General features: G+C 39.8%; 1 protein-coding gene across 1 annotated transcript in view; it reads right to left on the reverse strand.

Annotated features, from left to right (window-relative positions):
• cerkl (ceramide kinase-like) overlaps positions 1-14,150 on the reverse strand; it is a 41,696-nt gene that overhangs the window by 12,253 nt on the left and 15,293 nt on the right. The window contains exons 4-7 of the mRNA XM_040148854.1: positions 6,663-6,794; positions 5,603-5,666; positions 1,362-1,492; positions 1,155-1,229 (exon numbers count right to left, since the gene is read on the reverse strand). Coding sequence (XP_040004788.1) covers positions 1,155-1,229; positions 1,362-1,492; positions 5,603-5,666; positions 6,663-6,794 — 402 coding nt within the window. The remainder of the gene's footprint in view (positions 1-1,154; positions 1,230-1,361; positions 1,493-5,602; positions 5,667-6,662; positions 6,795-14,150) is intronic.

The raw sequence follows: 14,150 nt of genomic DNA on the forward strand, positions 1-14,150 counted from the left end.
CTCAGCAAATGAATTCATATGTCAGAATACCGGGTTTTGTTTTTATCTTTTAAATCCGATAACAGTGAGATGACTTTTATGCATACCTTAGCAATCTCAGAAAACAAAAAGCACAAGAACTGCTACTACTACAACTTGTGAAGCACATTTGATTTGATTTGCTCTGTCAAATCTTATTTATTTATGGTTATTTTTAGTTATGTGATCTATCTTTTTATATTGTCCCTGCCTTTTAATTTGACTATGGAACTGCGGTGTATGTTAAAAAAATGATTTGTGCTGACAATAATGGACTCGCCGCCTTCACTGACTATCAGAACAGTTCAGGCATGTTCACCTGGTTATGTTTTGAACACATCTACACTCACCTGATGTCCGTGGGAAAGGCTTCTTGCCGGAGAATTTTAACTGTTTTCTGTTGTTCAGGAATTAGACTTACTAAAGCCACTGAATACTCCCATCTGTCTCACACAAACACACACAGCTTCCAGTGTTAATTAGTGTTAATGAACCCCCATCTCACCACAACCTCTCATTCAAACACAGCAGCCGGCTCTGCTGCCAGCTGATTGGACAGCAGGTTTACCTGAGAGGGGGCGGCTGCAGTTGAAGTGGGCTTGGCTACAATTAGTAAACCTGTGATTCAGAGTGAAACTGATCCTGCTGTTGTACATCTGTCTGCTCCCCTCCGCCCCCCCAAACCTAACCCTAACCCCCTCGTGTGGGTTTGTTTGTCCTCAAACTGCTAACCTGTCTGAGCCACCGTCAGCCAATCGCATCAAAGCTCAGCAAGAACACAAGCTCCTGATTGGCTCCCTGAAAGCTCCTTCAAGTAAATTACATTACAGCAACGATTGGGATGTGACTATAGATCTATAACAGATAAAACCCACCCAGGATGACCCCTTACTATAGATCTAAAATATATAGAACACATTCAGGATGACATGTCTATAGATCGAAAACAGGCTACTATAGATGTAGAACACATAGAAGCAACCCCGGGCAATCTGATTGTAGATCTAAAAGAGGTATAGACTTGGAACACGTAGAGCACACCCACGATGATCAATATAGACAACGCAACTGTAGAATAACCCCTTGGATGATGTGAACAAGGAACAATGATGTGATGTAGAACAAGTAGATCCTACCCAGGACAATGTGGAGGGTTGCAGTGACTGGATCTCTGACTCCATGAACAGAACAGGAAACCACATCTGTAGAGCCTGTTAAGATGGACAGACAGACAGTTAATGAAAGGACATCCCATCCTGTCTGACAACTTTTCCATAATGTGGATCTACTATGTGTGGATTTACATGCTGTGGATCTTTATGAGGGTGTGTCCTCTTTCTCACCTGCAGGAATGATCCCCAGTGGCAGCACAGGTTTCACTGGTTTCTCTGGAGAGTCTGCGTCCAGCTGAGCTCTCAGGACCAGAGCGTGACACAGCTCTGCCACCGAACCGTCCCCTCCGACACACACCACCCTGACAGGCAGGCGGAGACAGACCAGTCTCAGGACAGGTTGACAGGTAGATTCAAATACGTAGAAAACAATTCATGTCTTAGTAAAAAAATTTCAGTCATCCATGTCAAAATAAAACTATTCTTAGCTTTTACTGTGAATTCTGAATCCAGTGATTTATTTTGACGCCTTGAACAGGTATCCTCAAATACATAGTCATCCAGCAGGGACCTTGTCTTCTCCACAGGATAATTGCTGGGTATTTCCCCACTAGCAACAGGACTGGGTATCAAACCTGAACACTTTTTGGCACTATATGAAATGGGTCTGTATCACCAACTGTTGAAAACTGTGAACTTATTCTTTTATCAGTTAGCTCCCAATTTAAATCAAAATTTTGCCAATTTTAGATAAAAGTATTTAAAGAAATGAATAACATTTGAAAACTTTGGCTTCTTGTATTTAACAAAAAACAGTTCTGTAGAAAAACTTGTACAAATCATCATGTTTTTTTTTTTTTTTTATCTGTACTAAAACTAGATACTGAAAGTATAAAAAAATCATTAATGATACCCAGCCCAAACAGTGAATGACTTCAGCTTCACAATGAAAGTCCAGTTTGTTTTACTTTGATAGAAACAGGAAGGTAGACACAGACTCATTCATCTAAAATAATCAATAAAGTCTCAGAGCTTCAGTTGCAGGTCTTTAATCACTGGGGTTTTTTTAAATTATGAAATTAAAAAATATGACCTTAGCAGTGAAAGAGAATTAGATTTAAACATGTTGATAAAAACTGAAATGTTTGCAGTTCTGGTCTAAGATGAACAGGATGAGTTTTAGTTTGAAAGGCAACAGTAACTGTCAGGTCTGTAGCCACCAGTGAAGCAATGCTCCGTAGTATTTCTGGGAATTTGTAAGTTAAAATAGCGCAACATATCAGAACGACAAAGTCCTGACCTTATTTCCTTCGTTGTCCCTGGTGTTTACTCAGGGATTTTTTTTTTTTTTTTTTTTTTTTTTAACAATTATACACATATTACAATTAGTAAACCTGTGATTCAGAGTGAAACTGATCCTGCTGTTGTACATCTGTCTGCTCCCCTCCGCCCCCCCAAACCTAACCCTAACCCCCTCGTGTGGGTTTGTTTGTCCTCAAACTGCTAACCTGTCTGAGCCACCGTCAGCCAATCGCATCAAAGCTCAGCAAGAACACAAGCTCCAGATTGGCTCCCTGAGAGCTCCTTCAAGCAAATTACATTACAGCAACGATGGGGATGTGACTATAGATCTATAACAGATAAAACCCACCCAGGATGACCCCTTACTATAGATCTAAAATATATAGAACACAATTACAATTATTATTTAACAATTATACACATATTCCACGTTTTTTTTTTTTTTTGGTCATATCTGATTTAATTTTAGACTTAATATCATCCATAGTGTAATTTCAAAAAAGGTCTTGCACACCATAAAGTCAGATACATAGGATCAAAAACTCTTGACTTGAAAGGAAAACCAAAGAATCGAAGTACTGTGAACTGTAATATATGACTTGAACTCGCTTTATCAACCCGACATTTTGATCCTCAGACCTTATTCAGAAATAATTTATACAGGATCTACCTTTTGAACATCCATGTTTTTTCTGCATGAATTTTTTTTTTGTAATGAAGTTTTCTTTTCAGACTAAATATCATAAAATCCGACTGTTTTTAGGCAAAATAACTAAACAAATAAAAAATGATTTATTATTCTCAACCAGAATTACATACTTGAGGTAGAAGCTTTGGAACAACAGTTTGACCAATAAATAAAATATGAAACGTCGCAGTTTTTAAAAAAAGATGCACAGTTGGTGGGAGGTCAAACGTTTATGGGGTTATGGGTCTATGGTTTGGTTTCTTAGGGTTTTGCCAGGGAACAAAACTCAAAAATAAGAACTAAGGAGCAGATGTGCATTTATTTTGACAATATTCTTATTAGTACTGTCATTATGTTTCATTTTTGTATGAATATTGTTAGGTGTTAGATTTTGTGCAGGTGATGCAGTGTTTGTGTGTTGTAGTAGCTAAGGTATAATAATACAAACAGTAAGGATGACTTGACAGTTTGACAGGTCCTCTCTTGTTTTCAGGAGCTCCTTGAAAAGTGAGAAGGTTCATCTGCAGAGTTTGTGTTAGCAGTAAATGTGAGGTGAACAGACTCCGCCCACTCCCCCACCTCCTGTGTATGGGATTACCTGAAGCTCCGGTCGCCACGGTGACAGCCAGCCTAATTGGCAAATGTAGGTTTCAACCAAATCCTCACCAGAGAAGCCTCACACACACACACACACACACACACACACACACACATACACACACACACACACACACTCTCAGCAGCTAGCTTAGCAGTAACGCTGAGCTAATCTTCTCTAAGCACATTAAGCTTTATGAGGGCTGAGCACAAAAGCTGCTTACAACAACACACACACACACACACACACACACACACACACACACACACACACACACGGAGGTGGACTATCACAGATAGAGTGATGGGAGATTGATTAATGTTTTTGTGTTTGTTGTTATTATTCGTTTCAGTTGCATAAAATGTTATTTTCACATTTATTAAAGAGGTTAGCTCAGTTAGCATTTGGTGCTTGACCTCACCTTTTGTTTGTGTGTGTGCGTGTGCGTGTGTGCGTGTGTGTGTGTGTGTGTGTGTGTGTGTGTGTGTGTGTAATCAGTCTGGGTCAGTGTGTTTTCATGTCAGCCTCTGATAGGAAAATGCTGGTTAATTACCTGGTTCCGTTCAGTCTGTTATGGAAGGACGATGCCACAGTTTTAACATGTTAACGTTTATTTAACATTACCTTCCACTTTAATGTAAAAATTGTGTCCTTATTTTATAACTAAAATATTATTTAGCTTTAACATTTTAGAGTTTATTTGTTACTGTAAAATTAAAGGGACCTTATGTCTTATTCTCACATTTTTATCCATCAAGTCTATCAGTAAAAATTATACTAGAATTGGTTTTAGGGAAGTTTACACTCCAGCAACCCAGACCAGACCCATTATCAGAGATTGTGTTACATTTATTAAACATGTTGGTTAATCTTCCTAAAAGCCTTTTCTCTTGTAACATTAAACTGGAACATACTGTTTGACAATACAAACAATTAAGCATAAATCTAACCTCTGTCTTGTATGTAAACCGAACAGGGTTATGTTAGAATCTGATCTTATATTTCTTAGTATCATACTTACAATATTAGGACTAACTACTGTATCTCTATACTGAAATATTAGACCAACACTAGTTTTATTAAGTCTTATGCATGGATCATCAGCTGATGAGGATGCTGACTCATAGCCTGGTACATGCAACTTTAGCCTCAGTCTTTTAGCGTGATATCATGTTCCATTCTCAAGTGCAAGTGGAAGACAGGGTTGTCGTTTCAAAACAAGTCAGCTGGAGGCGGTGTTTTCAACCAACTCTGAATGAAGTTAATGTTAGTTTAATTAGCTAGCTCCAGCTGATAAAGTCCGCCAGTGACAGTTGTCATTTCAATCAACAAGATCCATGGTTGCCAGCTAGAAATGAGAAGTTGCTTTGGTCTACCTCTGCCTGAAATCAAAGAGTCATTGTTTCAAAGACTGCTAAGAATTTCGATGGTAAATCTGCACCATTTACATTGTAAACTGTATATGTGCCGTGTAATATGAAAAGAGTTACACTCCAAAAAGCTGAAATTCACTGGTTTGTCTGTGCAGCTAAGGAGATACAAATACCGGCCTGTATTTCCTATTTCCTGGGAATCTTTGCCACAGTCTGCCCTTTTTTCTTTGGGATAATACCTGCTGAAACTCATGATATTTATCATTTGTGTTACTGTGTCAGATATCTGTTTGCAAACTGACCTTCTCCAAACCTCACTAATGGTAGCATTCCTCTGCAAAAGTCCCACCCTGAAATACCTTTATGACGTTAATTTAACTGGATCAGCTTTTAATCTGCTGCCTTTTTTTTCACACTTAAATAACTTTTCATGCTAAAATGACCACTTACTCTTCAGTAGTCATTTTAAAATCACAGGAAAGAAAAAGACAAGGGATGAGACACAACTAACCCATCATATTCATCCAGCTTGCATTCCTTCATCACTGAGAGAGCATGGCCCTTCCTCTCTGTCACTGGAGAGACACAGAGAGGGAGAGAGAGAAAGTTAAACAGATGGAGAGACATTGAGACGGACAGAGACAGAGTGCTCATGCATGTGTGTGGTCACATGTACACAAGTGTGTTTTCGATGGCTGCCAAAAGCAAAAGTCGGACAACGGATATCACACCATCTGCTGAGAGGAGGAGAGGGGGAGGAGGGCGAGGAGGAGAAGGAAGAGTAGGAGGAGGAGGAGGAGAGGAAATCAGGATAAGACAGGAGAAGAGGAGAAAAGAAGACATAAGAAGAGGAGATAAGGAGAGGAAACAAGACAAAGAGAGGAGAGGAGAGGAGAGGAGAGGAAAGGAAATGAAAGGAAAGGAAAAGAAAGGAGAGAAGAGGAGGAGGAGAGAAGGAGGAGGAGGGGGAAACCAGGATAAAAGAGGAGAGGATGAGAAAAGAAGACATAAGAAGAGGAGATAAGGAGAGGAAAGGAAAGGTAGAGAAGAGAAAATAAGGAAAGGAAAAGAAAAGAAAATAGAAAATAAGGAAAGAAATGGCAGATCAGAGAAAATAAGGAAAGGAAAGGATATGACAGGAAAGGACAGTAAAAGAAAGGGGACAACGAGAGAAAAAGGAAGGAAACAAGGAGAGGAGAGGAGCAGGTTGTCTCCCTCTGTCACAACAGATGGGCGAGGCTCCGCCCCCTGTATCAGGTTACCTAGCGACCAGAGACTGCCATTAACTCTGACCTTTGGACCTCCACAACACACACACACACACACACACACACACACACACACACACACACACACACAGATTTCACATCTTCTCTGATGTCGATAAAGATGGGATCTAACTGTTCAAACCACTGCAACAGTTCTTCACAAAATTTTACCGTAATACGTGTGAGGTGTAACATCGTCCAAAAATCATCTCCACCCAGTGTCAGTCTGAGGTATAAATTAATAATCAATACTATCTGCTGTAAAACTGATCAGCAGACTAATGAACAGGTGGATGGACTGACCGGTGATGTCGGTGCGGACGTCGGCCATCTTGAAGAGCGGAGCCACATGTTCTCTGTAGATGTGAACGGCCTCCTTCTTGTGGCTGCTGGGGTTGATGAACACCTTCACATATCTCGGACGACTGCTGAACCCTGCACACATACACACACACACACACACACACACACACACACACACACACACACACACACACTGTGAGCAGCTACGAACACTGAACTTTCACTCATCTGTAGGTTTCACGTTTTTTAGAGTGAAGCTCTACAGCGAAAAAGTCAATTTGTAGGTAGGTTAAAAAAAAGTGGTGGATACTCTGACTATTGAGTAAAACATTGAGCGTCTATTAAACAATAGTGAATGAGTGAATGAAGGGAGTGATTCAGGACACAATTTTACCTAAAAACTGTTTGTTTGTTGGGTTTTTTTTTTTAACCTATCGTGCTCAGCTTTAAGGCTGGTTCACTTTTCTTTGTAGCTGTACTTCTGATTGATTTTTTAATGTGATGAGAGCAGCTACTATTTTCAATATTTATCTGTCATTCTTTAATTTCCCATAATTTCTTTGTTATAAGGCCTCTCAAAGTCTCTGTATTAATCATTGTAAATCAAATACATTTGGGTTTTGGTCTGTTGTTCGGTCCCTTTAAAGTCCGTGAAACTGTGATGAGCATTTTGCAGGGTATTCTAATATTTAATAGCCAAGCTATTAATGGATTAATTGAAACAATATTCATCTGATTTACTGATAATCAAAACTAACACTGTACTTTCAGACAGTCTCCAGCCTTATCGTAAGTGAAGACCCTTTAAGGAAAATGCCTACAGCTTAAAGTCCTGCATGTGACCTCGGTTTGGTTCAGCCACCAGCTTGCATTTGTCACATAAATTCAAACACCAAACTAGTGCAAGTCTGGATGGAAGAATTATAGACTGTACTTAGAAGAGTAGACGCTCGTATAATGTTCTAACATCTGGAGGAGGCCTGTTTCACGCAAAATATACAGAATATCATTTGCCATGCTGCTAGAAAGTGCGCGTGTGTGGGAGTGTGTGGTTACATGGTATCGACTCCAGACTACACACACACACTGACTCCCTGTACAGCTCATCATTAGGCAGATTTAGAGACCGCATTATAAATCCCCATAGACCAGCACGGATCAATATAAACACACACACATACACACACACACACCAACTCCATTATCCAGCTCATTACAATAATCTGCTCCCAAAAGGCCTTGACCTCGCCCTGTTAATGACCCCGCACACATACACACAGTGCACCCCCTGCCATCACTCCACCCCACAGCTCTGACCTGGAGTTCCTGTGTGGAGGAGCTACCCAAGGTCCCCACCACTCTTCTCCCCACTGGACCATTACCACCATTACCAGAAGCTCCATGCCTTTGTCACCCGCCCAAAAAAATCATCTCATCTTTTCTCTAACAAACAGGATTCGTGTGTGAGCCCAAACCCATGCAGCATTTACCTGACTAAAAAGTTCATTTCTACAGTAGAACAGTAGAAGACACTTGCAGCTGCCCTGTGCCCAAGGAGCGAGGATAGCAATGGGGCCTGGGATGGCACTGGGAACCCCGTCCAAGGGGCCACTTTAATGTCTGACTCAACAGTAGGACCACTGAACACTGACAATTAATGTGATACATTGCTGTCTTACATCTAATAGTGTAACCAACGATATTTTCATTATCGATTAATCTACCCGTCATTTTTTTCAATTAATCCATGAAGCGTTTGGTCTATGAAACATCAGAATACAGAGAAAAATGTTAACCACAACCTCTTACCGACCATGCTGATCTCATTAAATGTCTAAAATGTATAAAATGAAAAATATACAGTGTATACATAGTTGTCATCAAGGAAATTATGTAAATTATTTTCAATAAAATATAAAAATAAGGTTATGTACAAAATCCATATTGACAAAAATAAATCTCATCTTACACTAGGACCCAATTAGCCCTTTGTGACCAAACAGTTCCAGGAACTATCTAAACAGAGGAAAAAAACGTAACTCCTAAACTCTAGAACTAAAAGTCCCTTTTTCAGAAGTTTGCGTTTCCACTGAATCTGAAGAACTGTGCAGATGAGGCAAATAAGACCAATGACAGGTTAAAAAAACAACGTAAGCATTTGAGTCACATTTTTCACACGTGAGGAAACGACAACACGGTGTCCTGTGTTGTTCTTTCTACTTACTGTTGTGTTACCCTGATGCCTGAGAGGATGAATGAATGAATTGGAAGCAGAGATGCAGAGGTGTTCAAGTTTTATTTCCCTTGTTCACTTGCTTTCTCTCTCTCAACATAACTATATCATAGTATACTAGTCATCCACTACTTCCTTTGTAAATTGAGTTGTACATACAGTAAGTTTTAGCAGACAGGGTTAGGGGATGATGTTTGGCTCACCAAACCCTGCCCTGATCGTTTCTGAACCATCAGAAAGTTCTATGACGGAGAGACTTCTGTACACCTGGGACTATTATAGACTCTGGGTCCTTCTGTGAAAACGCAGATGAAGCTCCTGAGTTCCTCTAAAGGTTCCTGGCCACCTGGGAACAGAGGTTTTCAAACTGTGAGGTGTGTCTCCCCTGGAGGGCGCAAACCTTTGAACATGCAAACATTTCTTTTTCATTTTTTGAGTTCATGAAATAAAAAAAGTCACATTGGATTACCATTTGAAGAAAGGATCATTTTTGATGTCTGTTTGCTGCAGAGGTTGTATTTACGTCTTTTCACTTCAAAAATCAACAGTTTATGTAATTTGCCCAGGCTGCCCGGATTTTGGCGTACTTTTAATGATCCAAATTTTCTAAAAATGTAAATAAATACAGGCTCAAGTGGCACAACAGCAACATTATGTCTCCTTTTTACGGGGAGCACCGTTTATAGAAAGAGATTAATGCCTATAGGGTTAATGACAAAAGATTTTAAAACGTTTCAAAATCATGGTTTCATGACTAAAGAAAAATAGTTAATCTCAGTCCTGATCCTGAACACATAAAACAGGCCTCTTTAGCTCCATCTCTCTCTCTCTCTGCATGATTGATGCTCTCTCTCTCTCTCACACACACACACACACACACACACACACACACACACACACACACACACACACACACACACACACACACACACACACACACACACACACACACACACACACACACACACACACACAGTCTCATAGGAGATGATGTCATTCAATTTGTTGATATTTTTCTAAGAAGAAAGGCAGACAGACACAGAGATGTAGGGAGATCAAGTATCCATCATATCATCTCCCCGCCTCGGCCAGCAGCAGGTTACTATGGCGCTGCTGAAACGTTACCATGGTAAACAATCCCGGTGTCCCTGTTGTCAAGGAGAAGTGTTGAGTTTCTGACAGAGCACTGAGGACGGAGCTGCTAAATGTTGTTGACAAAAACACATTATATTAACGTTCAGACTCCATCTGAGGTACGTGAGCTGCAGTAATCAATCAAAGGCTTTAAACACCCAGTAATTAATCTGATTCTCTGTTTTTTCGGCAAAAACTCTAAACTTTCTCTGGTTCCAGCTTCTCCAGTGGGAAAATTTGCTGCTCTTCTCTGTTTCATATCACTGTATTTTTCAGCGTTATTTGGACAAAACATATTTGAAGATGTCACCTCGGGCTCTGGTAAAATTGTGATGAGCATATTTCACTATTTGCTAACACTTTATAGACTAAACAATAAATCTATAATTAAAATAATTGTTAGTTGTTGCTTTAAATATTTGTCACCCGGGGTCTGATTCTCATATACTTTCATAAAGACTATTGGTCATTGTAACATTTAACTCACTGACTCCACTGTACATATTTGTGAAGTGCAGACCCAAGCATGAACAATGTCTTGAGTTCAAACAAGAGTAACAAAAGTATTGGTTATTTCTAATAAAAGTATTAGAGATAACCAAAGTTATTACAATTCATCTTGAAGGGAACACAAATGTCTGTACAAAATTTCATGGCAAGCCTTCAAACAGTTGTCAAGATATTTCACTCAAAACCATGGGCGGACTAACCCCCTGAGGGGCCCCGGGGTCAACCATTTGTTGTTGAGCTCCTACTGACCCCCACTGTGCATGGCAGTTGATTGACAGAAAATGAATTGCAACAAGTTGATAATCAGTCAATCATGGTAGTCACTTTTAAGCAAAAATGTCAAAATATTCAGTGGCTCCAGCTTCGTAAATGTAACCATTTCCAAGTTTCCCAGGTTTTCTACAATGATAAATTCAGTTTTTTACTTGTTTATTTGTTTTTGACTGTCGGTCACACAAAATGAAGCAATCTGAATATGTACAGTTGTGCTTCAGGGAATAATGATGAGCATTTTACACTACTTTCTGACATTTTATACACTGAACCATCCATTGATTATTAAGAAAAATAATTGTTGGACCTACTGATAATGAAAATAATTGTTGGTTGCAGCCTTGTAATTCTCCTAAAATGGAGTAGTATTAACTTGCCTTTTTGTGTGTTTATTATGTTTAAATTACATTTAAACCACGTTTTAACAACAGCAAGATTTTTCTTACCTCTCAATAAGCAAGATTTGAGTTGCCAGGTTGCATTAAAATCAGTGTGTGAAACTGAGGGGGTGTCAGAGGGTTTTTACCTCCGGTACAGTTTATCAATGAGGCGGTTGGGGTATGAATGTGTGCTGCTCTACAATAAAGTTTGTTTCCTGACAAACTAATAAAGCCTTTAACCTGAACATGAGAGAGAGAGACAGGTAGGTAGGCATGTCACTATGGATACAGTCACTGACTTCACGGACACCAGTTAATATGTAACACACACATATACACACACACGCACACACACACACACACACACACACACAGAGACAGGGCTATGAAGAATTTATAGAGGCTTCCACCTCAGGCTGAACGCTCTCTTTTGTTGAAAGATACAAACTAGAAGAGAACAATAAAGACACGCAGTTCAGTGATTCACTGTTTGATACACAGTGAGTGTCTGAGGCAGTAAAACCCTCTGTAATACAGTTCATTCTTCCTCTGTGATTTATCCTGCGCTTCTTTTATATCATAGTAAAGTAAATAAGCTAATATACTGTTTATCGGGCAAAACAAGACATTTGAAGACAACCCTCATACTCTTAAAAAAAAAAGTTGCAATGTTATGATTAAAATTATTCTTCTTATTATTTTTTTTTTAGAAAAAAGTTGTATTTTTTCTTTGTGTCTTCTGGGTGTTGATGTTTACTGGCCACTACAGATGGGTTTGGAAAGATACCCAGATTTTTTTAAGCTCTGATGCTCATGAATCTCCCTATCAACAAATCGAGAGCAATGGAAAACAAACAGGTACCTGTAGCAGCTTTTCATTTTTTGGCCAACTGTTGCTGTTTCTTGTAACACCACTGTACGGCGGTGGGTGTGTTTCTGTGGGTCCACACGATCACCTCATGTCAGTTTAAAAGGGGTTTCCACCGATTTTACACATCAAAGTCTGTTTACAGGTCTTGGTGAGTACTACTGCACATGTGAAAAAGTTGTATTAAGCCTTTTGTCGCTGCAGATGGAGCTAAATTAGGTCTGCAGCGTCAGTTGGGGCTACAAGTTTGAAGATAAAAAATGTGGAGGTGTGGAGTTAGAGAGAAGTGAGGTTAACAGACCTCTGTAGTCTGCTCGTTTCTTTCCTGCTTAAGGCTTACAGCTCAATGATACATTAGCCACCACTGGTTCAACACACCCAAATCTCGGACTGGACTGTCGGCAGTCGAGTTGCATTGTGGATAATGTAGACGCCAGGTTTTGACAAGGCCGAAAAACGTGTACAAAAAAAACATTATACTTCTGGCTCTGCTGCATCAATTTTGATCCTTTTTTCTTAAAAACTGTTCATTGTGAATCTGACAATGTCATAAGAGTGCAATGCAAGGTGATTTTAAAATACTGGAAAGAGGAATATGTCCCCAGCACAAAAGATTGGTTCACTGAACCAATTTTAACAATTAAACTTGAAAATAATTTATTAATTTATACCATTTATTTAGAACGATACATGAATTAAACTTGATCAGTAGTCTGGGGTTGGGGCTGAGTAGGGAATTGTTTGTTTTCATACGTTTTTTTGTTTGTTTCTCTCTTTCTTTGTGCATTATGCATTTCCAGCACTAGCCATTGTATCTTGTGCTGGCTTTACTTATTGTCTGTCTGGAAGTAGCATATTCATGCTGACTGTAAAGAAATAATCTGTTGTTGGCTGTTTTGCTAAGATTTTGTGAGAAAGAGCTGCATAATAAGAAAACAGCGCAATGCTAAGTCATATAAACGTTTTAATCTGAACAACTTCATAGTTGTGAATCAGGACATTCAGTATTTGCAGCTGTGTACTGAATGTGTAAGATATATTTCATGAACATTTCATACATTATACTGCTCGTCTCTTGTTTAGCATTAATTAGGCTGCTACTGGAAACCTTAGTGTTTCTGCCTTGTTAGCAATAAAAAAGTGATTAGATGTCTTTCAGTTGTTATTTTAGTCATTAGGTACTTAAAGGTAAACCTAAGATTTGATTTGAAAGTAAGATTTGATAAGGGATTCGAAAAGGATTTGAATTTGATCAAATGCTAACAAATCTCATTGCTTCTGGCCACATACAATTTGTTGATACTGTCATTTTTTGACCTTTTGAGACTTTACAGTACCCTTGACCGACCGCCCTCCACAGATTTGTCACTGTGAGCCCAAACTCCGTAAGTGAGCAGCAAACTGACATTGGACTGAACAGACAATTGATCTGGGAGGAGTCGCAACGGCACCTGGCGGCCCGGGCGAGCTCAGTCCGGCCGTCCTGTGAGCTCCGCCGCTGCCATCGGCCTGTCAGTCTGTTGTGCTGTTAAACAACTGCAGTCAATCCATCCTGCCGTCTAACTGTAGTTTCTATGGAAACAGACTCTATACATCACCACTACTCGCCTTTTGTCACCAAGACTGCCATTCACTCTCTGCACAGCGTTCTGCAGCTGCTTCACACAGCAAACGGCAAAGAATAACGCTCTGGAAACAGGAAATGTCTGCTCTCTGCTCACTATTGTGCAGCTGAATGTTCAGACCTGAAGGTTAAGAAGTGCTGGTGGACTGCCCGCTCCGCAACGCCACGATTCACAAAACAATACGCTTTTCACACTGACCTCTGGCTGGAAAATAGGCTTAATGTCCGCACAGCAGCAGAGCAACCAATTGTGTGTGTTTACCTTCCACACACACACACACACACACACACACACACACACACACACACCCACAGACTCCTCCGCCTCGGTGTGTAAAGTCACAAAAGCCATCACAGTTTGATGTGCAGTGTGACCACGCAAGCTGACACACAACCTGTGAGCCATTCATGTGTGTTTCTTGTATGTGTGTGTGTGAGGCCATAGACAAACATTTAAAGAAGTTGT

The sequence above is a fragment of the Xiphias gladius genome, chromosome 16, assembly GCF_016859285.1.
Source record: "Xiphias gladius isolate SHS-SW01 ecotype Sanya breed wild chromosome 16, ASM1685928v1, whole genome shotgun sequence".
In the NCBI taxonomy this organism is placed as follows: domain Eukaryota; kingdom Metazoa; phylum Chordata; class Actinopteri; order Istiophoriformes; family Xiphiidae; genus Xiphias; species Xiphias gladius.